This window comes from Ranitomeya imitator, unplaced genomic scaffold (assembly GCF_032444005.1).
Source record: "Ranitomeya imitator isolate aRanImi1 unplaced genomic scaffold, aRanImi1.pri SCAFFOLD_599, whole genome shotgun sequence".
Taxonomy (NCBI): Eukaryota; Metazoa; Chordata; class Amphibia; order Anura; family Dendrobatidae; genus Ranitomeya; species Ranitomeya imitator.
In genome coordinates this window covers 25,484-48,640 of record NW_027194907.1, presented here as the reverse complement: position 1 = coordinate 48,640, position 23,157 = coordinate 25,484, and the positions used below count along the sequence as shown (strand labels likewise).

The 23,157-nt window shown below is 45.5% G+C and overlaps 1 protein-coding gene across 2 annotated transcripts; it reads right to left on the bottom strand.

The window, feature by feature from the left end:
* Positions 1–577: 577 nt before the first annotated feature.
* LOC138656628 (sulfhydryl oxidase 1-like) lies at positions 578–21,342 on the bottom strand. Of its 2 annotated transcripts, XR_011316932.1 has the most exons (12): positions 21,211–21,342; positions 21,040–21,088; positions 20,609–20,705; positions 13,063–13,153; positions 12,034–12,179; positions 11,823–11,954; positions 10,335–10,464; positions 7,446–7,568; positions 7,189–7,333; positions 4,744–4,920; positions 971–2,943; positions 578–897 (listed from the first exon to the last, which is right to left on the bottom strand). XR_011316932.1 is itself a non-coding variant. In XM_069743738.1 (11 exons), exons 1-11 carry the CDS (start codon positions 21,325–21,327, stop codon positions 2,141–2,143), a joined length of 2,010 nt encoding a protein of 669 aa, XP_069599839.1. In that variant the 5' UTR covers positions 21,328–21,342; the 3' UTR covers positions 578–2,140. The 2 variants fall into 2 exon arrangements, 1 of the variants encoding a protein (XP_069599839.1); XM_069743738.1 differs by having other exon boundaries at positions 578–2,943.
* Positions 21,343–23,157: the final 1,815 nt, after the last annotated feature.

Sequence of the window (23,157 nt, the reverse complement as noted above, 5' to 3'; positions counted from 1 at the left end):
TTCACACGTCCTGATATTTCTGGTACCGGAAAAATTGGTACCAGAGATATGTGTCTGTGTGTACTACGTGCAGCACACTTGTGGCAACAGCGTGCTGCATCAGTACCACACGGATGGCTGCCGAGGAAGTAGCGCTACTGTAAGCGCTGTTCCCCTGCGGCTGGTGCTGAACACGGCTGTCTTCCGTTCTCCCCTGCTCGGCCGGCAAGTAGGGAAGAATGAATAGCAGCGGGCACAAGCTCAGTAACTAGCGCTGATGTCACAGAGTCTGTGCTCGCTGCCAGCATGAACTCCTGTGACCTCAGAATGCAAGTGATGAGGTCACGGGAGTTCAAGCTCTGTCACAGTGACCTCATTACTTGCATTCTCCCATGGTCCTGAGGTCACTGGAGTTCATGCTGGCAGCGAGCACAGACTCAGTGACGTCATCGCTAGTTACTGAGCCTGCACCCGCAGCATCCCATTCATTCCCCAGCAGTTTACAGCTGGGCCAGTCGCATTAGCACCGATCCCGGTTGTAAATGGTCTATCCCCTAGATATGGATTACGACGTGGGACTGACTGAATGCCAAACAGGTACGTGTATATTGTTGGTTTATTTTTTTTATTTTATTTTTTTACAGGAGATCGAGGGCGTCGCTTGGATTACCAGTACAATAAAGATGGCAAAACTGTGTGGTGTATGATTTCAATAAAATACTTTATTCTTACTGTGTGGTGTTTATTTAGCTCTTTACTTACTATAGGATTAATAATGGAGAGGTGTCTTACAATAGGAAGGTGACATTAACCCCCCCCCCCCATTACCCCACTTGCCACCGCTACAGGGCAAGTGGAAAGAACCGGGCAAAGCTCCAGAATTGGCACATCTAATAGATGCGCCTTTTTTCTGGGCAGCTGTGGGCTGCTGTTTTTAGGCTGGGGGCCCATATTCATGGTGCCTTACCAGCCTGAGAATAGCAGCCCACACCTGTGAGTTTTGCCGTGTTGGTTTAAAAACATAGGGGGACACCACGTTGGGTTTTTCATTCATTCTCCGCTGCTCACCGGCACAGCAGGGGAGAATGGATGAAAGCCGCATTCAGCACCACACGCAGGGGAACAGCGCTTACAGTAGCGCTACTTTCCTGGTGGCCATCCGTGCACACTGTTCTCTGTGTGCATGTGTGTGGCACATTTTGCAGCCTGGGTGAAAACGGACATGTCTGCGTGTTTTGCACATGGACACACGGTCCATGAAAACACGCTGACATGTGCATAGACCCATTCATTTGAATGGGTCTACATATGTCAGTGTCTCCGGTACGTGAGAACTGTCACCACACGTACCGGAGACACTGATGTGTGAAACCGGCCTTACTCAGCATTCTACCAGCACTATAAATGTTAGAACTTCCTTTCCCTTACTTCCCAACATGCTCTAATTCCAGGTATTGTCCAAAAGCTGGCCTGCCCTAAAATCTTGCCTTTCAGTTATGTCTGTGTGCAGTATGAATACAGCCTTGGGTATTGGAAAATAATGGTGTGAATAGATATTTAAGTAATTGGTCATGATTATAAATTTTGCCCATTGCGTGTCTTCGACGACAGGTTGTTACACAAAGAAATATTAAAAAGCTGTAAAAGAAGAAAAAAAAAACCCAAACCTTGGACTTTTCTGTGCTGAACAAGTTATTGAGTATTAGGACGTTACACAATTAGGGAATGTCTTGACTATATATCAGCTGATTTTTCAGGATTTCGCTTGTGAACAGGCACGTATGTCCGGCACTTTACTTGATTCTATTTCAGGTTATTTGGCTGCTGATGTAATTGAAAATCCCATATTGTATGTATCCTGGCAATATATGTCTGGCCATAGTAACAAGGATGTGAACACGTCTCCGGACATCCATGTATTATTACACCCTGGCCATTTTAATAAACCCCAATTTTATTTTTTTTTTTAAGTTTTAACTTATTTTTTTAAAACCTCAGTGGATAAGACAACTACGATGAGCTCAGTTTTGGTCTCCAGTGGTTTTGCTCTATTGGTACAGAACTTCCACAGATTATGACGGCACATTGTTCTCTAGCAGAATGTCCAGTTTCGTAAAACATCAGGTCTGCTGTCCTGTAAAACCGAATATCAACGCTGGCATCATGGTTGTGAAAACAAACACCGCTGTCTGAGCCGGGACCGGAAGCTTAGGTACAGGTACATCGCTAGGAGACACATGCTGGAGAGGAAGTACAAGATGACGCAGATGCTGAGGTCCAGTCGAGAGAACCCAACTTCCAGCATCTTCACCCAACGCCTTTTCCCGATCACATCCCCGTTCTCTACTCCCACCCCAATGAGATAATTTGCATCTATCCCCCTTTTATGCAGGCGAGCTCTTACTGCGTCTTGGTCAAACTTGGCATCGGGAAGATCTACCATTCTCTCCGGCTGGACGGCATATCTATTCTTCTGAGAGTTTGAATCCTTTAATGTTCTACGAGGAAAAAAATTATGTTCGAAGGAGTCTAAATCCACAATGTTCTCTTCTTCCCCCTTATTTGCATCCAAAGCTGTAAAAGATTTCATTTTTATTATGGAGGGCCGGTGTTTGGGGTTAAGTTTTCCTTTTGAAGCTACAGGTAGCTCCCCAGGATCATCTTCTTTGACCGGTGGAATTTGGACATCACTTAGAGTTGTTTTCTCGGGACCCTTTTCTCCAACACCAGCCTCTCGTTTGGACCTGACTTCGGATGTTCCGTTTCTCTGCTTTGCCAACATGACTGCCTCATCCTCCAAGTAGTCGTATGATAAATTGTCCTCAGAAAAGCGAATCTTCATGAAGCGGAGTACGGCGGGCTCGTCCCAGGTCATGTTATGATCTACCATTTTCTGGCAGTCTGAACAGAGCTCTTTAGGAGGCCACTGAATCTTTGGAAAATCAGGATCTTCAGTTATATCTCCTATGAAAAGGTGATATGGTTAGTGATCAAGTCTGTGTCCTAAATAATGCATCCATTACATTTCTATAATATACATTCAGAATTAAAGGGGTTTTCGATTTTTTTTTTTTTTTTTTAAAAGCTACACTGCTCTTCTTGTCCATGAGCTCTGGTAACTATTACCTGCAATGTAAAACTCACCCCATGGACAAGAGGGTATTTCTAGCAGGAAAATAGCAAAATAGCACTTTGTTTTACTAATCCCTTACAATTTCCTAAAAAAATATTTTGTATTTTTTTTTTTTACATGGCATTAAACGCGCTGCGAGCAGTGAATTTTTTTTCCTGTAGCGTTTTTCTTTTCTTCCATGCACATGTTCCACAGTTGCCGGTTTTTCAACCAGTTTTTTTTCTCCTACACTTCTATTTTATACCTGATTGCTTGAACGCGCCTTCCGTTTTTTCTTTGGGTGGCTTTTTTTTTTTCAACAAACCATGGGATTCCAAAAACTATTCAGGTCTCTTCATCAGGCACATGCACATCTTATGGGGCCATTATTAACCTTTGTGCAGCATTATATGGGGCATATTTATTGTATGGAGCATCTTATGGGGCCATCATGATCTGTATGGAGCATTATATGGGGCTCCTGATTCAATATGGATATTCAAAAACACTTAACCTACTGATGTCTCAATTAATTTTACTTTTATTGGTATCTATTTTTATTTTTGAAATTTACCAGTAGCTTCTGCATTTCCCACCCTAGGCTTATACTCGAGTCATTACGTTTTCCCAGGTTTTGTGGCAAAATTAGGGGCCTAGGCTTATACTCGGGTCGGGTCCCGGGACTGCTTTCCCCTCATTATGGACATTCTTGACTTTTTGGCTTGATCCTCTGACTGCTTGACATAGGTGATTTACATTGATTCCCTACAGCTCTTATTGGTGCTTTCACCTTAATGATTATTTACTTTATTACAATTTTGCCTATAGGCTATCATACCTGGGACCGTTTATCACCTTGCCCTTACAAACATACGCGACTTATATACATATATCGTATGCATGTCTCTATGTCCTAACAGGTTATGGGGGTTTTGTTGGGCCCAACTATTTACATGTGCTTGTTTACCGTCTCTGGGGATGCCCACTTTTGGTCTTATATGCTATTTTTTACTTTGCAAATTATACGGCTTTCAAATGTTGATTCCACTATAGAATTTTGCATATTGCTTATTGTGTATTGATCTCTGCCTTGCTATGCCAGAGTTGTATAAACGGGGACAGTCCTATTTATTGTCCACTTATATTATAGTCTTTATTGACTTTTCTATGGATTAATCCCAGGGATGTGGTTGTGCTGTTTTTGTATTGTTTTTAATAATTTTTGGGCGTTTCTGTTTGTCTCAGAGTTAGTTAATAAATTTATACCATTTTGCAAAAAATATTTTTTTCTGGAGTGCACCATTTCCACGCATTGACCTTTTTCTTTTTTTCTTCCACATTTCCCTTCATGCATGGTGCTGCACCCGTCTATAGGTCATTTACGCCTATATCTGTAGTGCACCCTATACCTTTTGTAGACCCCCAATATTCAGCCCTCCAGATCTGAACCACGTGCCTCATAATCACACATGGGGCATTTATGTCAGGTCAGTGAACCATTAGTCAGGATGGGTATCATGATCCGAACACTGACTGTATATGACAGACGTCAGAATCCAGCCCGAGTTCTCCCTCCCACTGGCAGCGCTATTATCCCCCATGAAGGAAGTAGAGGAATCTTCTCCTTGCTCTCTACTTAATTATGGACTCACCAGCCAGTCTCTTATTAACCCGGTTATGGCTGATCCACAACCATCTGATGGCCTCATCCAGACTACGGACGCCGTTCATCGACTCTTTAGCCATTTCCTCAAAGTGACGGGCGCACTCCTTGCAACCAAAGAAGTATCGGACATAATTACGCATGGCCTTCAAAACCTCCTGTGGATCTTAACGAGACAGAAAACATTTCAGACAAGGAGACAAAACAGGTGACATTATTATTTTATTGACGATAGATAGATCTAACACTTGGGGGTGGAATTTTATCAATTTGGTAATACGGAAGTGAACATTCCCTCAAAAAAGACTTAAATAAATTATTTTATTATATATTATTTATGATTTAATAAAATGATAGGAAACCTAAAGTAATCTTTAATGGTCCCCATTACAGCGCTAAAGTCTGCCACAACCCCCCCCCCCCCATAGAAGGGATGTGTTATATATATATATTTTTTTCGCTCTATTTAGGAAAATATTAAGCCAGACATAGAGTAGAAGCAAGTGAAAAAAAAGTTTTCTAAAATTCCTCCATCATGATAATGAAGGAGTTGATACGCTGGTTTAGCGTTGGGCACACTTTGCTGTTTTGTCTTGCAGAGCAGCACCCCGGCCAGACGCCGTGCGGGGAACTGCAGCACCCCGGCCAGACGCCGGGAAAGGAACTGCAGCACCCCAGCCAGACGCCGCACGGGGAACTGCAGCACCCCGGCCAGACGCCGCGCGGGGAACTGCAGCACCCCGGCCAGACGCCGCGCGGGGAACTGCAGCACCCCGGCCAGACGCCGTGCAAGGAACTGCAGCACCCCGGCCAGACGCCGCGCGGGGAACTGCAGCACCCCGGCCAGACGCCGCGCGGGGAACTGCAGCACCCCGGCCAGACGCCGTGCAAGGAACTGCAGCACCCCGGCCAGACGCCGCGCGGGGAACTGCAGCACCCCGGCCAGACGCCGTGCAAGGAACTGCAGCACCCCGGCCAGACGCCGCGCGGGGAACTGCAGCACCCCGGCCAGACGCCGTGCAAGGAACTGCAGCACCCCGGCCAGACGCCGCGCGGGGAACTGCAGCACCCCGGCCAGACGCCGCGCGGGGAACTGCAGCACCCCGGCCAGACGCCGTGCAAGGAACTGCAGCACCCCGGCCAGACGCCGCGCGGGGAACTGCAGCACCCCGGCCAGACGCCGCGCGGGGAACTGCAGCACCCCGGCCAGACGCCGTGCAAGGAACTGCAGCACCCCGGCCAGACGCCGCGCGGGGAACTGCAGCACCCCGGCCAGACGCCGCGCGGGGAACTGCAGCACCCCGGCCAGACGCCGTGCAAGGAACTGCAGCACCCCGGCCAGACGCCGCGCAAGGAACTGCAGCACCCCGGCCAGACGCCGCGCAAGGAACTGCAGCACCCCGGCCAGATGCCGCGCAAGGAACTGCAGCACCCCGGCCAGATGCCGCGCAAGGTACTGCAGCACCCCGGCCAGACGCCGCGCAAGGAACTGCAGCACTCCGGCCAGATGCCGTGCAAGGAACTGCAGCACCCCGGCCAGACGCCGCGCAAGGAACTGTAGCACCCCGGCCAGATGCCGTGCAAGGAACTGCAGCACCCCGGCCAGACGCCGCGCAAGGAACTGTAGCACCCCGGCCAGACGCCGCGCAAGGAACTGTAGCACCCCGGCCAGATGCCGCGCGGGGAACTGCAGCACCCCAGCCAGACGCTGTGCAAGGAACTGCATCGGGGTCCTGCACACGGCCATTTAGATGTGGCTGCTGTGCTAAACCAGGGCTGTGGTCTCAGTGACAGTGGGGGTCCCAAATACTAGACCCCACTGATCGTAAAGTGATGGTATATTCTTATGCCATTATGTTATAAGAAGGGAAACCCCTTTAAATATCTCACTTTACGATAACTAGATGATTTTGCGTCTTCTCTCCTTTACCGTAATACTGGAAAGTGAGCAACAGAAAACAGTAAGACCACGTCCACATGGGTGAGCACAATGTTTTTCCATTGCATTTTCTCTGCAAAATGCGCAATAGCAATTTGCTCAGATCATTGCATTTTTTAATGTGTTTTACCCTTTTTCTTACTGCAGAAACTTTTTGATTCTGCGTTTATAGAACACAATTGCCGTTATTCAAGCTCTTACAGAAGCCTCAAAGAACGCACCAAAAAAAACCCCAAAGCTTGACAGCGTCTTTAAACACAGTGGGGAGGAGTTTTACTAAAATTACATCCACTTGGACTGTAGTTTTAAAATGAGCAGATTGTATGTACAAAAAAAAACGCAGTGAAAAAATGCAGCATTTATGCTTTGTGAGAACATGGCCTAAGTGTCAGCCTGTTGTGCCTGCTCACGTGGTGATGGTATAAAAAAAAAATCCATCAAAATATTTTATTCTTAACTATCAATTTGTAATGACTCAATCACAATCACACTCACTGGTCTCTGCCGATCCAAGCTGCGCGGCTCTGACTGTCAGCAAGTGGAACAGTGTCCAGACGGAACATGGAAAGCCTCGGAATTCCGGCTTGGAACCCTGACACCAGACGAAGTTGACATGTGGGGTCAGCACAGCATCCTGCTCCTAAACACAAAGGTGCACGAGATATAGGACGATGACTAGAACAATTGCTGGGATGTGGATTTTCCATTCTGATTGGAAGCAGAAGGGTCGACGAGTCCCAAATCCAACTTACCTGGCCTTTGTTATTTACAGCATCTGCAAAATCCTTGTATGTCACCATTTTTCCCCTTTGATTGTACAGCCAAGGATACAGAGAATCCAGTAGTGTGCGCAAGTAGGGGCGAGCAGGAAAGTACTGGGTAAGAAATAGATGCACAATGAAATGAACCATAGAAAAACATAAAAACTTTTTTTTATTACATGAAACAGACCCCATAAATATATTTTAACTAAATAAACAAATAATTTCCTTAGCTTTAAAAATTAATTTAGTAAAAAACTAAACAATAATGTATAAGGATTACAATGAGGAAAAATATCAAATAAAAATACTGAACTGGCTCCCTCTAGTGGTGATATTATGTGCTAGCACACGTCGAGCTCCCTCTAGTGGTGATATTATGTGCTAGCACACATCGAGCTCCCTCTAGTGGACACTTTATGTAAATGCATAGAACCATGCAGCAACACATCCTCCACAGTATACAGTTAGGGCCAGAAATATTTGGACAGTGACACAATTTTCGCGAGTTGGGCTCTGCATGCCACCACATTGGATTTGAAATGAAACCTCTACAACAGAATTCAAGTGCAGATTGTAACGTTTAATTTGAAGGGTTGAACAAAAATATCTGATAGAAAATGTAGGAATTGAACACATTTCTTTACAAACACTCCACATTTTAGGAGGTCAAAAGTAATTGGACAAATAAACATAACCCAAACAAAATATTTTTATTTTCAATATTTTGTTGCAAATCCTTTGGAGGCAATCACTGCCTTAAGTCTGGAACCCATGGACATCACCAAACGCTGGGTTTCCTCCTTCTTAATGCTTTGCCAGGCCTTTACAGCCGCAGCCTTCAGGTCTTGCTTGTTTGTGGGTCTTTCCGTCTTAAAGGGAACCTGTCACCTGAATTTGGCGGGACCAGTTTTGGGTCATATGGGCGGAGTTTTCAGGTGTTTGATTCACCCTTTCCTTACCCGCTGGCTGCATGCTGGCCGCAATATTGGATTGAAGTTCATTCTCTGTCCTCCGTAGTACACACCTGCGAAAGGTAATCTTGCATTGCGCAGACGTGTACTACGGAGGACAGAGAATGAACTTCTATCCAATATTTCGGCCAGCATGCAGCCAGCGGCTAAGGAAAGGGTGAATCAAACACCTGAAAACTCCGCCCATATGACCCAAAACTGGTCCCGTCAAATTCAGGTGACAGGTTCCCTTTAAGTCTGGATTTGAGCAAGTGAAATGCATGCTCAATTGGGTTTAGATCTGGAGATTGACTTGGCCATTGCAGAATGTTCCACTTTTTGGCACTCATGAACTCCTGGGTAGCTTTGGCTGTATGCTTGGGGTCATTGTCCATCTGTACTATGAAGCGCCGTCCAATCAACTTTGCAGCATTTGGCTGAATCTGGGCTGAAATTATATCCCGGTACACTTCAGAATTCATCCGGCTACTCTTGTCTGCTCTTATGTCATCAATAAACACAAGTGACCCAGTGCCATTGAAAGCCATGCATGCCCATGCCATCACGTTGCCTCCACCATGTTTTACAGAGGATGTGGTGTGCCTTGGATCATGTGCCGTTCCCTTTCTTCTCCAAACTTTTTTCTTCCCATCATTCTGGTACAGGTTGATCTTTGTCTCATCTGTCCATAGAATACTTTTCCAGAACTGAGCTGGCTTCTTGAGGTGTTTTTCTGCAAATTTAACTCTGGCCTGTCTATTTTTGGTATTGATGAATGGTTTGCATCTAGATGTGAACCCTTTGTATTTACTGTCATGGAGTCTTCTCTTTACTGCTGACTTAGAGACAGATACACCTACTTCACTGAGAGTGTTCTGGACTTCAGTTGATGTTGTGAACGGGTTCTTCTTCACCAAATTAAGTATGCGGCGATCATCCACCACTGTTGTCATCCGTGGACGCCCAGGCCTTTTTGAGTTCCCAAGCTCACCAGTCAATTCCTTTTTCTCAGAATGTACCCAACTGTTGATTTTGCTACTCCAAGCATGTCTGCTATCTCTCTGATGGATTTTTCTTTTTTTTCAGCCTCAGGATGTTCTGCTTCACCTCAATTGAGAGTTCCTTTGACCGCATGTTGTCTGCTCACAGCAACAGCTTCCAAATGCAAAACCACACACCTGGAATCCACCCCTGACCTTTTAACTACTTCATTGATTACAGGTTAACGAGGGAGACGCCTTCAGAGTTAATTGCAGCCCTTAGAGTCCATTGTCCAATTACTTTTGGTCCCTTGAAAAAGAGGACGCTATGCATTACAGAGCTATGATTCCTAAACCCTTTCTCCGATTTGGATGTGGAAACTATCATATTGCAGCTGGGAGTGTGCACTTTCAGCCCATATTATATATATAATTGTATTTCTGAACATGTTTTTGTAAACAGCTAAAATAACAAAACTTGTGTCACTGTCCAAATATTTCTGGCTCTAACTGTAAATTCCTGCTTACTTCAGATGAGCAAAAAAAAAAAATCATACTAACCTGATCTGGCGTCCATTTCGTTAACTCTGTAGCAGCCAGACCAGGGCAGTGCGAACTTCCTTGGCCGGGACTTAAATGCAGATATCGTGGTTGCCTCTTGCAATTACTAAGTCCCCACAACGCCATGGTGTTGCATGAGCGCTAGTGACTAGACCTTATATGATGTCATAATATTATGGGGACATAATAATTTAAAATTTGTTGATATTTCAATTCCAACTGAGAAAGTTTGCATTGTCCTGGACCAGCTGCCATTTAGGAAAAAAGTGGTCGCCGAACCAGGGTAGTTCAAATCTTTGCTCCTCCCTACTGCTCACAGTCCATGGCCGTCTTACCACTACAGATACATGTATGCAAGTTCACTCTGGAAACTGTAGAACCTTCACCTTTTTCAGTACGGAGACGTAATTCGTCAGAGCCCTGAGACGATCACCATTGAATTTGCTGTACCGAGCGACCTCGACCCGCAAGGAGTATTGGATAGAAGACTCAAGATCCGCCATGTATATCACAGAACTACAAATAAGAGAAGAAAAAAGACAAGAGGTAAGGTCCTGAATGGCAGATATGTATCACTGAGGTGGTTGGCCTCATGGAAAGTCTGTACCAGTAACACTAGGTTACTGAGAGTTTTAATTTGATTGAATTTTGGGTCCAGGATTTAGGAGCAACCAAAAAGAGTCTGGGTGGGAAATATTGTTCCCATAATCCAGCCCAGGGCTTACAGGCCTAATACCAAGCAGAGTATTTACTGGAGCTGAAGAAAGGTGTGTTTGTTTGGTGAACACATTTTATAACTGCTTACTAACAGACCCAGTAGCCTGTGTGAAAAGTGCAAGATTATTATTATTATTTTAAAATACAGATTGTGATTTTTGTTTTCTTTAGCAGAACAGGCAAAACACAGGGAGTATCTGATCAGAGGCAAGTGCTTTTTTGTTTTAACATAATATACATACAGCTCTGGCAAAAATTAAGAGACCGCTGCAAAATGTTCAGTTTGTCTGATTTTTCTCTGTATAGGTATATTTTTGAGTACATTTTTAATTTATTCTATAAACTTCTGACAATATGTCTCCGAATTTCCAAGCAATACTTTTTGTATATTTTTTTTTTCTGACAAAGAACAATGGTCAAAATAACAAAAAACAAAAAACGGTGCTTTCAGACCTCAAATAATTTTTAATCCCAGCTTTCATGCGTCTTGGCATGCTTTCCACCAGTTTTTCACACTGATTCTGACGCACAAATGTAAGCAGTTCTTCTTTGTTTCATGGCTTGTGACTATCCATCATCCTCTTGATTACATTCCAGAAGTTTTCAATGGGGTTCAGGTCTGGAGATTGGGCTGCCCATGACAGGGTTTTGATGTGGTGGTCTCTTACTTTTTGCCAGATCTGTATATTCAGGGGGCACAGTACGCTTCTTTAATATTAAGGGGCACTGTGTATAATGTTATATATCTGGGAGGCACAGTATATACTTTTGTATATTCAATAGGGTACAGTGTAAATTGAAAAAAAAAACACTAATTTTTCATATTTTTTTGTCATTTCCAAAACAATTATTTGATAGGGGCGCTCCAATGTTATTTAATTTTTTTTTTTACAGGGATGCGCTAGGCCAAAAAGGTTGGCAAACACGGGCGGTACATTAAGCTCAATAATACCACTGTATTCACTACGCTCCCATGTTCCCTCTAGTGGTGGATGCAGGAAGACAGAATTTAGGGTTTCACACTGTTACCATATGGACAGTATGAACAGGGTAACACTTAGGAAAAAGCTCTAAAATCCCTAAATGACAAAAACAAATCATGTAAAAGTTGAGTCCAACTAACAAGACAAAAACGCTCCCGAGATATATATTCACACCTGTTTACAGCCCTACGGACTACTGTGTCATCAACAGGGTTTGCAGACCACTGAATGAGATTAACAATAAACCTCGTCACCCCAGGAAGTGCCCGCAGGAATTCTGTATACGCCGCACGAGATTCTTCCTTCCTGTAAGAAACAAATAAGTTGACAAACACCCAACATAACTACATGGGGAATAGGCATGGCCAGAAAGGCAGATACTCACAGGTTAATTTTACTAATAGACCCATTCCTACACAGGAGGAAACCAGATGGGAATGACGACACCTTGAGCCGCTCTACTAATTCGGATTGGTCCTTAAGAACCCGCCTTACTGAGACCCCCTGATACTGTACCATGTCCAGAGCAACCTGAGAGAAAATAAATGCAGAATTTACTCTACATAGTAATGGTCATTAAATACGACAACCATGTGTTCAACATAGTTCAATAAAATAATAATGATAAAAAAAAGTTGGGAGAAAATAATACAAAAACCTAAAGACTGCAGTAGTAAGATATAAAGTGCTTGTGGTCACTTAAAGGGGAAGTCCACTATTGTGATATTGGTGACCTATAAGATCAGCGAGAGATCCGATACTCCCCACTGACCAGCTGTGATCAGCTTAATTCAGATGTAAATACTTTAGGGAAAGAGCCGTGGCGCTGGATTATGTGAAGGATGTAATATTGGCTCTATTCATGGTTTGTCTCCATGTATGATGATTAGGTTTTTAATTTCAAAAGCATCGAATGGCATCCAGGTCTTTTTAAATTGTGAAACAGGGAGTGCCCCAGAAGAAGCCAAAAGAGCGAAACCCAAGGTCCGGCAGGACTCTTAGCATGTCACATTTTGGATTGTATACAAAAGGCTTATTTAAATTGATGTTTTTGAGTATTTAGAAAATAAATTAACAACCAATCCTCACTGACCAAACCACTGCCAAAATGGTGATTGCTGGTGTGGCAAGAGCCGCGTAGGTGTGAATACAGATGTGAATAAATATCAGCTCTACTTTATTGTTGCAGTGGAAAAAGTAGTATTAGACGGCAGCCAGGCAGAAGAATGGCCTCATTTAATACAAGGATGGATGAGTCCTGTAGTGCGCCTCTTTATTTTAGCTCATAAAGATGGATCTTAATTGGATGAGCCCTACTATCACACCCATATACCCCACTATGGTCAGGGGTTGTCTCTAATTCCAATACTCCAGAATAACACCGGTTTACCCATGTCTGGTGTCGAGTCCTTACCTCTCTTCCCATGTAGTCTTCAGGTTGTTCAAAAATCAAAGCCAGGTAAGCTTCATCGTTATTCTCAAAAAAATAGTCGACCTCAGGGGCGCTGAAAGAGAAACTTATACTGTTCAGTGAATAACCCAGCACAAATCGTGTAATAAAACACTGAGACGATGAACAAATAGCGAAACGAATATTAAATCATAGACATTGTGAACTGCCCAATATCAACGCCTGAGGGATTCTTCACACACTGTGGTTGTTTCGCCGGTTTTGACACAAGGTCTTGTGCAGGCGACTGTAAAAGTTGGACGAGCGCTATCCGTTTTTTTTTTATTCTATGGGGCTGTGCACATGTCTGATTTTATTTTTATTATTCTCCACACCTGAGAAAATATGATCACATTTGCATAATCAGCCCGATATTCTCAGACAAGAGAAAAATAGGGATTTTTGTGTACTCACCGTAAAATCCTTTTCTCCGAGCCATTCATTGGGGGACACAGACCGTGGGTGTATGCTGCTGCCAATAGGAGGCTGACACTAAGTGATACAAAAAAAGTTAGCTCCTCCCCTGCAGTATACACCCTCCTGCTGGCTCTCAGCTAACCAGTTCGGTGCAAAAGCAGTAGGAGATCAATAACAATATATGAGCGTATAGCATGTCATATTCTAAAAAACAAGCATAAGCTAATAACAGGGTGGGAGCTGTGTCCCCCAATGAATGGCTCGGTGAAAAGGATTTTACGGTGAGTACACAAAAATCCCTATTTCTCCTTCGCCTCATTGGGGGACACAGACCGTGGGACGTCCCAAAGCAGTCCCTGGGTGGGGACAACAATAGATCAGGCCCTGTGTAACCGCTACTTACAAGTGCGCCACCGCGGCCTGCAGAGTCCGCCTGCCCAGACTCACATCTGTGGAAGTGTGGGAATTATAGTGCTTCAAGAATGCATGCGGACTGGACGAATCCGCAAGCTTGCAGGCGTGCCTTGCTGACGCCTGGTGCCTAGAACCCTTGATAGGCTGACATCTAGCACGGAAGGACTCCTGGATGGTGAAAAGAATTCACCATGTTATCATGGTCGATGAAACGGCTAAACCCTTCCTGAAAATGTCAGGAAGCCTTCCTCTACCATCAGGAAGCCCAAATAAAACGTCCAACCTTACTTACCTACTCAGAGCACTCACTTCGTCCAGAATATGGGGGATCTTATTCCATTTTGTGGACTGGAGCCAAAAGAGATGAGGGAAGAACTATGCCCTCATAACAGTGGTAATACAGTACCACCTTGGTAACAAGGGATGGAGATGGCCTGAGGACAACCTTGCCTCGAAGGTAATAAGGGAAAAAAGTCTGAAAGAGCAGAGAAGCTAGCTCCGAAGACTCGTCAGAGTGAGAATATCGCAGAGGAGAACGGGACGACTTTCCCTGATAGTAAAGTCTGCCCGGATGAAAAAGGAGCCTACTGTAAGGCTCCTAGGAATAATAAGGTCCCAAAGATCTAACGGTATGCGATAGGGAAGAACTACGTGTGAAAACTCCCTGTGAGAAAGTCCCTACTTGCAGTTGTGCTGCGATAAGGCGAGAAGATACTAGCTCCGCAAACAAAAAACGGACGTGGTCAGTGCGGATCTCTGAGGATCACTGGGGCCCCTTTCTGCTTCCGAAAGGCTTTTGGAAGCAGTGGAAGGGGAGTTACGGAAACTGGTACCACGGCAGAACCAGAGCATGGAGAGCGATGGCTCTTGGATCTCGAGGCCGAACCACGAACTCGAGTACATTGGCCTTCAGTCTGGATGTCATCCCACCTACAACTGGAGAGCTCCAGTAAGGACAGATCTGATGGAAGACTTCGGGGTGAAGTTCCCACTGACTTGAGGCGGAACCCTGACGGATGAATTTGTTTGCCGTTCAGAGTTCTACTTCTGGGATATATACTGCCGAGATCACCGAATAATAGACTTCGGCCCATCAGAGAAAGTGAGGTACCTCGGTCATGGCGCCTGACCGTGGGTACCTGCTAGATGACTGACGTAAGGCACCGCCGTGGCATTATCCAATTGAATTCGGATAGGGTGACCCGCCAGAAGGCAGTGGACCTGCTGTAAGACTACCGTTCGGATCTCCAGAACAATGATGGGGAGAAGAAGACTGGCATTGGTAGTTACTAATAACCATTGAACCGGGAGAAAGGCCCTGGATGAAGAAGGAGCTCAGAGACTATTGTCTGAAAGTCTGTTTGACTTGCTGAAAACGAGCGGAGCGAAGGAAACCGCTTCCATTGTCGTCACCATTTTTCCTCAGAACTCTCTTAGCAAATCGAATGAAAGAGGGGGTGAGTAATCAAGTCCTCAGAACTCTCCTTGCACGAGCTCCCTGTTGAAGGGCCATGACCTTGTCTCGAGGAAGAATTACCATCTTTCTAGAAGTGTGCAGGATCATCCTCAAAAAGGATATCTGCTGGGCTGGAAATGAGGAGAACTTGTCTAAGTGTAGCTGCCAGCCCAGGAGAGAAGGTATCGCAAGAGATATAGACGACTCAGCGTAGTCCTGGAAGGGCGGCTAGACAGACCAAACAGGGCAGGATGAGCACGCCTTTAGATTGCAAGAGAAACATGACATCCGCCATGACCCGAGTGAACACTCTGGGTGCGGAAGCAAGGCCGAAGGACAAGGTTGTGACTTGAAAATGCTGCTGACGAATGGAAAGGCGAAGGAATTTTTGCAGAGGGCAAGCAACCCGAATGTCAATGGATGCCGGGAACTGCACCTTTTTCTGTTGAAGTAATGGCTGAGCGGAGGAACTCCATCCAAAGAAGGAGGACCATGTCAAAGGTTGTTAGAAGTTTGAGGTCCAGGGTCGATCTTACTTTTCGTTCCCCTGTTTGGAACCAAGATCCCTTAGATCTAGACTGTGCTGGACAATCCTTATACAATCCTTTGTCAGTCTCCCGCTCAAAGGATTTGATTGGCCAGTTGTTGCTGGTGTGAATCAAGGTAGTTAAGGTCTCCAGACAGGAGACCATTGCTCTAGCAATCCATGTGGCCACTAGGGAGGATAAAGCGCTGGACCCGAAGCCGCAAGACGGAACGAACCAGATTTGCTATCTGACAGTCCGTGGTATTTTTAATTGATGACCCATCAGGTAGGGATACTGGTAGGTATATCACAGGAGATTCTACCCGGTTAATCTGCCCCATGGCAGAATGTGCGGCTGCATCCAGCAGGTCATAGTCTCTTGCCATCTCCTCTTTTCACGGTGCAGAGATAAAAATTAGGAACCCTCGATCCATCAACCTCTTAACAGGGAAGTGGAGAGGAATTGTCCGCCTTCTTGCATCATCCACTAAATAGTGGTGATGCAGAGGGGGAGCTCGTACGCCAAAAAGGGTGCCTCTATATGTCCACAGAGTACAGGTCTCCAGGTGGACAGGACAGGTTGTCTGGCGTTAGGCCTGGATGCAGAAGGGGAAACATGGAGACGACACTCCGTGTGCTCGTCTGTTGATGGTGTGGGGAGATTGGTGCCCTTTAAAGGACCCGTCGCCCTTAAAAAATAGGCCAGGCATGGCATCCCACGTAGAGGCTTCTGTCCAGTGAATCGCTTATCCGAATTGAATGGCAAATGCTCTCGAGGGAATTTAGTCTCTGAAGCTCTGGCAAGCTCAGGCAATATCCAATCCATATTCAGAGCCTTGTTGTCATCAAATCATTGGTGAGGGAGCAGGAAACGAAAAACTTCCGTTTTCTAGATGCCTGTATGTTTCTAGACGCCTGCACGTTTCTAGAATACTTGCGGCCCCTGCTAGCCGACGGCTCCCATGTAGGATAGGGACCATGTATATTGGTCCTGCGAGCACTCCAAACACAGAGGGTACACAGAGGGATTCAATCTCTTGGTCAGAGAACCATGGATTGGTCAGTGAAGAAGTCCACTGAGGGGAACTAGAGGATAAAGCTGGGGTCGGCGGCGGAGGGCTCCTCGGACTGATCAAGCACCTTTAAGACCAGGGAATACTGGTCATGCACCTTTAAGACCAGGAAATACTGGTCATACGCCTTTAAGACCAGGGAATACTGGTCATGCCCCTTTAAGACCAACTGAGTGTTTTTGGTTTCACTATTCTCTTTTGTGTCTTCAGGTTTCTTGGTGGTGTGTGAACATGATCATACAGACTTGTTCACTGTGCAAGTAGCCCATGTGTTCCTGTTTCCATAATTGTTCTCTTGTGTCTACAAGACTGGGGAGTTCCACCACTCCTCTTGGGCTATCTGCACAAAAGCTGTTCTACCCTGTATGCACACATGGATTTTTCCTCTCTGAACCCTGTTCACACAGGTTATATACAGATGATCAGGTTTTTAAATACATCAGATAGGGATTGCATACATTAGTTAGGACTGCTCTGATAAGGGTATACCGTGAAGATTGGTAGAGCAGCTTAGTATACATTTTTTGCAAAAAACGTATCAACCAAATACCCTGTTTTTTACATCTTTTACTAGCACTTGCGGATTACTGCAACATTTTTTCAAACTGAGTGTTTTTGGTTTCACTATTCTCTTTTGTGTCTTCAGGTTTCTTGGTGGTGTGTGAACATGATCATACAGACTTGTTCACTGTGCAAGTAGCCCATGTGTTCCTGTTTCCATAATTGTTCTCTTGTGTCTACAAGACTGGGGAGTTCCACCACTCCTTTTGGGCTATCTGCACAAAAGCTGTTCTACCCTATATGCACACATGGATTTTTCCTCTCTGAACCCTGTTCACACAGGTTATATACAGATGATCAGGTTTTTAAATACATCAGATAGGGATTGCATACATTAGTTAGGACTGCTCTGATAAGGGTATACCGTGAAGATTGGTAGAGCAGCTTAGTATACATTTTTTGCAAAAAACGTATCAACCAAATACCCTGTTTTTTACATCTTTTACTAGCACTTGCGGATTACTGCAACATTTTTTCAAACTGAGTGTTTTTGGTTTCACTATTCTCTTTTGTGTCTTCAGAGAATACTTGTCATGCACCTTTAAGACCAGGGAATACTGGTCATGCACCTTTAAGACCAGGGAATACTGGTCATGCACCTTTAAGACCAGGGAATACTGGTCATGCACCTTTAAGACCAGGGAATACTGGTCATGCACCTTTAAGACCAGGGAATACTGGTCATTCACCTTTAAGACCAGGGAATACTGGTCATGCACCTTTAAGACTGGGAATACTGGCCAATATGCCTTTAAGACCAGGGAATACTGGTCATGTGCCTTTAAGACCAGGGACTACTAATCGTGTGCCTTTAAGACCAGGTACTTCCTTACCCGGGTACTGATGTAGAGTCGATGTGCCCCTTTAATGCAAAAATACTGTCACCCCAGTGTGAGCTGGCCGGGTGGACCAAGATGGCCACCGGGAGCTGCAGAGTTGATAAAATCTCGCAGAGAGCGAGAAGCGCCAATTTGGGGGGCGGAGCCACAGACACGATGTTGAATAGGCCTAAGCCGGGGCCTAAATTTCTGTAGCCGGCGGACGTCACCAGTGGGTCGTTCCAGGCAAGACTTCCAGGATGCGGCCTACAAATCGGCCGAAGCCGGGGACTAAATTTTTGCAGCTATCCAGAGCGTTACCTCAGAGAGGTGGGCCACAGGGAAGTGGCTGAGGCTGCCTGTCGGCATGTGAATATCCCACTGAAGATGGATCCACTCACCATTGATGCGTGTCCCGGCATGGAGCCGCCGCGGATGTGGGTTTCAGCGCTGTTCTGTGCAGCGTGGACGGTGCAGGGATAAGCCTCAATCCATCATCCCTTTGTTAGGGAGGTGGAGAGGACCCGTCCGCCTCCTTGTGCCATCCGCTTTCACAGTGGTGGGACAGTGGGGGCTGCTCGGACGCCATAGAGAGGGGCCTCTGTACAGCCACGGAGTTCAGTCCGGGTGGACAGGGCCAGTTGTCCGGCATTCGGCCTGGCTCCAGGAGAGGATACATGGAGGCGACACTCCATGTGGTCGCCTGCTGCTGGTGTGGGGAGATCGGGACCGTGAAGGAACCGTCGCCCCTGAAGTCAGCTCAGGCATGGCTTCCCACGTCGCAGGAGAGGGTACGGGGAGGTATACTCGCCGTGCTCGCCTGTTGATGGTTCGGGGGAGATCGGAACCTTGAAAGGATCCGTCGCCCTCTTCACTCCGTTAATTAAAAAATAAAAATTTACAGAAAAGTAAACAATAAAACAAAAACGTTGGGGTCTGAAACAGACCCATGTGCCTCCTACAGACACTAAGCAAGAACTGGTTAGCTGAGAGCCGGCAGGAGGATGTATACTGCAGGGGAGGAGCTGAGAGCCAGCAGGAGGGTGTATACTGCAGGGGAGGAGCCGAGAGCCAGCAGGAGGGTGTATACTGCAGGGGAGGAGCCGAGAGCCAGCAGGAGGGTGTATACTGCAGGGGAGGAGCTGAGAGCCAGGAGGAGGGTGTATACTGCAGGGGAGGAGCTGAGAGCCGGCAGGAGGGTGTATACTGCAGGGGAGGAGCTGGGAGCCGGCAGGAGGGTGTATACTGCAGGGGAGGAGCCGAGAGCCGGCAGGAGGGTGTATACTGCAGGGGAGGAGCTGAGAGCCGGCAGGAGGGTGTATACTGCAGGGGAGGAGCTGGGAGCCGGCAGGAGGGTGTATACTGCAGGGGAGGAGCTGGGAGCCGGCAGGAGGGTGTATACTGCAGGGGAGGAGCCGAGAGCCGGCAGGAGGATGTATACTGCAGGGGAGGAGCTGAGAGCCAGCAGGAGGGTGTTTACTGCAGGGGAGGAGCCGAGAGCCAGCAGGAGGGTGTATACTGCAGGGGAGGAGCTGAGAGCCAGCAGGAGGTGTATACTGCAGGGGAGGAGCTAACTTTTTTTGTATCACTTAGTGTCAGCCTCCTATTGGCAGCAGCAGCATACACCCCACGGTCTGTGTCCCCCAATGAGGCGAAGGAGAAATACTCATGTGACAAAGTTGGCTATGTGTCACTGCTACTTTACAGTGAATGGGGTCTCACTGTGACCCTGAGGGTGACCCTGAGGGTGCTGCTAGTCTGACAACTGCATTGGATTTATTTGCGGTCGCGGTACCATCCGGGTCGCATTGCGATGTAGCAGCGACACACAGGGAATTTTGGCAGCGCGACAGATGTTGTTGCCAAAGTCGTCGTGTAGCCCCAGTCTAAAGCTGATCAAAGTGAAGTCTCATCAATGGGAGCCTGGTAATTGGGGGTTAGTGGCGGTGGGAGGAGGAATAGTTGCACATTCAGTGATGTCATGATACGCACCACAGTCAAAGTCCAGGATGCTAATTACTTTCCAAGGGCATCAATGATTCCCACAAACAGGGAAAGTTATATAGGGCACCGCTCATCATTTTAGAAGTCTAGGGTGCCAAGTTTATTAGCTAATAAAACATACTACAAGAGTGATTTTACAAGATTGAAAAACCTGTTAATCCTCCGTACAGTATATGCACACATGAAAGCTGAGCCAAATTTGTAACAAGCTTCCATCATTCCTGCTCCGCCGCAATCATACCTGATTGGCTCAAGTGGAGGACACGCGGGAGGTGGAGACTCTTTTTGCGTCTCTAGTTTATCGATGATGAAGCGTCTCATATCATCTGGGTCACGACCTGCAGAAATAAGGAGGATGAGTGTAAGGCAGACTCGGACTGGCCCACAGGAGAACAGGAGAATTCTCCGGTGGGCTCCATGCAGGAGTGGGAGGAGTTTTTTTTTTACTAGCTGGAGAAACCTATTAATTAAATCACCAAAGTAACACGGACAGTTTAGTGAAGTGTAAATTCCCATAACATATAAGCGTAAATTCAGGTTTGATGGACCACCATGTACTATAATCAAGTAAATCAAGTCCACTATCCAACTCTTTGGCCTGAAACTTGGGAGAACCCTATAAAATCAACGACAAAATCTAAAAAGAAAAGGAAAAAAAAAAAGTTCACATACTAGGAAACTTGATGCCATTCAAAGGATTTTTGGTAAAGGTTTTGAAAAACTGAAAGAAAAAAGAAAAGACACGGTGAGCAGGACTTATACTGTTCATAGGTGATGGACATTGTGATTGGAAATCGGGGAATAAGAAATGACAAAAGACGTAAAAGCAAAAGAGGCCGTTACCTGTACAGTGGGGAATCCTTGCACTCCAAATTCTCTACACGTTGGGTTATTGGACTCTTTGCCACAGTCCAACACGGAGAGATAGACCGCCGGCCGCCAATCTGTGCAAAGAAGCATTGATGCATTACTACGGATTGCAGCTTACAAATAGATAAAAAGTCTGGATGCAATTCTAATAGTCCAATAAAAAAATCCACATCTGTATTCAATGCTTGAAAATAAATAATTTGTAACCCAGTGGTTGTCTACATCTTAAAATAAAAAAAAAAAGAAGCAAAACAAACTCCATTCTACCGGCTCTGCCATTGATTGCCTGCAGTGGTCAATTCATGTACCCCATTAGAAGAGACAGGCTGCTAGTTCTCACTTCGGCCACAGGCGGTATGTGACTGCTGCAGCCACTCACTACCTGCTGATTTGCTACAGGGGTCACTAAATGTCCCTTTCAGTATAAAAAGTAAGGAGACTGGCGATGACGAGCAGCAGTCCCAAGAAACTATGAGAGTCCAGTAGAAGACAACATGTTGTTGTTTGTGGACGCCTTTAGTAGAAAATGATTTCTCCCCCAATGTGAGAACGTATAGGTCCTCGAAGATGAAGTTTCTCAAATTGTAATAATACAAATTTGGTTGTTTATCTGAAGAGGTTTCACCATTTGCTTGTAGGATTCATGTGAAGTTGCGTTCACATAATATGTCTACATGTCAGATCAGTACAGGATTTTTTTTATATAGTAGATTACATGGGTATTGTTTTATATAGATATGTATAGTTCATATCTGGATCATAAGAGCCACAAGATCAAATGAGGAGATCATGGCAGGAGGAATAAGGCTGGATTCACACATTTGTGTGTCCCAGGCTGAGATGCCTGCACCAGCCCGGGGGTCTCCTGACCCGAACTTGACAAGCCTCATATGTACCTATAATGCTGCTGTGTTTGGATCAGGAGACTTGCAGGGTGTCCATGACTCGGATGTGTGAATTTAGCCTTAGCACTAAGTCATTTAAAATACGGATTATCCACAGAGTTGGCTTTACTGACTATACTAGTGCTCCACCGATACAGTATATCCTACGTACCCGATCCAAGGGTTTTATTTAAATATAATTTCTTCTTTCAGTTGCTTCATAGAATATAATTTTTGTCTATGTTGCTATCAGATAAACCGTTGGCATGAAATGGTTTATTTGAATATTGTCCCATTTGGATCAGCCAATAATTGGCAAAAGAGTGGTTCCAACAAGTGTCCCATTTAACTGGACAAATTAGCACATTGCTTGGTCATTGCACGAGAAGATTTTTACACCAGTATAAAAATGGTTATCTGCCCCCATGTAAACCGGTCATGTGCAGCCAGGAACAATGATATTCTGTGCACACAGAACGATATTATTAGCCAACATTCTAGGAGTTTAGAATGTTCGTCGTCCTGTCTAAACGGGCCAATAACAATGATCAATTGGCTTGTATATAGCTTATCGGCAGTCATTTAATGGCCTGGATCTGTCTGGCTAAACAGGCCATGAGTCTGTAATGCAGAGTTATACACACCTGGATGGCCAGGATCTTCGCCGTGCAGGAAGAAACAGTGATGGGGCCATATAGCTACATTAAACCTGTTTAGTCTTTTATTTTCAAGATCATGCTGGTATCCAAATGTCATATTCCTGCTGACCACAAAATGATGGCATATTCTAGCAATTGGTGATATGCAATCACTATACCAAATGGGAATAACCCCCTAACATTATGATAGACCTGAGACATCATCATTCATGGCTGGGCAGAGCACTTAAGGCTGATCATTTATCTTGAGGAGCAAATCCAAAGAAATGAGCCGGAGCATAAATTAGCATATGTGTAACGTGTAAGAGCACGTTCACACTGTGGCCATTTCATAAACAAAACCCATGAAAAAAAAATGTGAGTATATACCCCGTAGT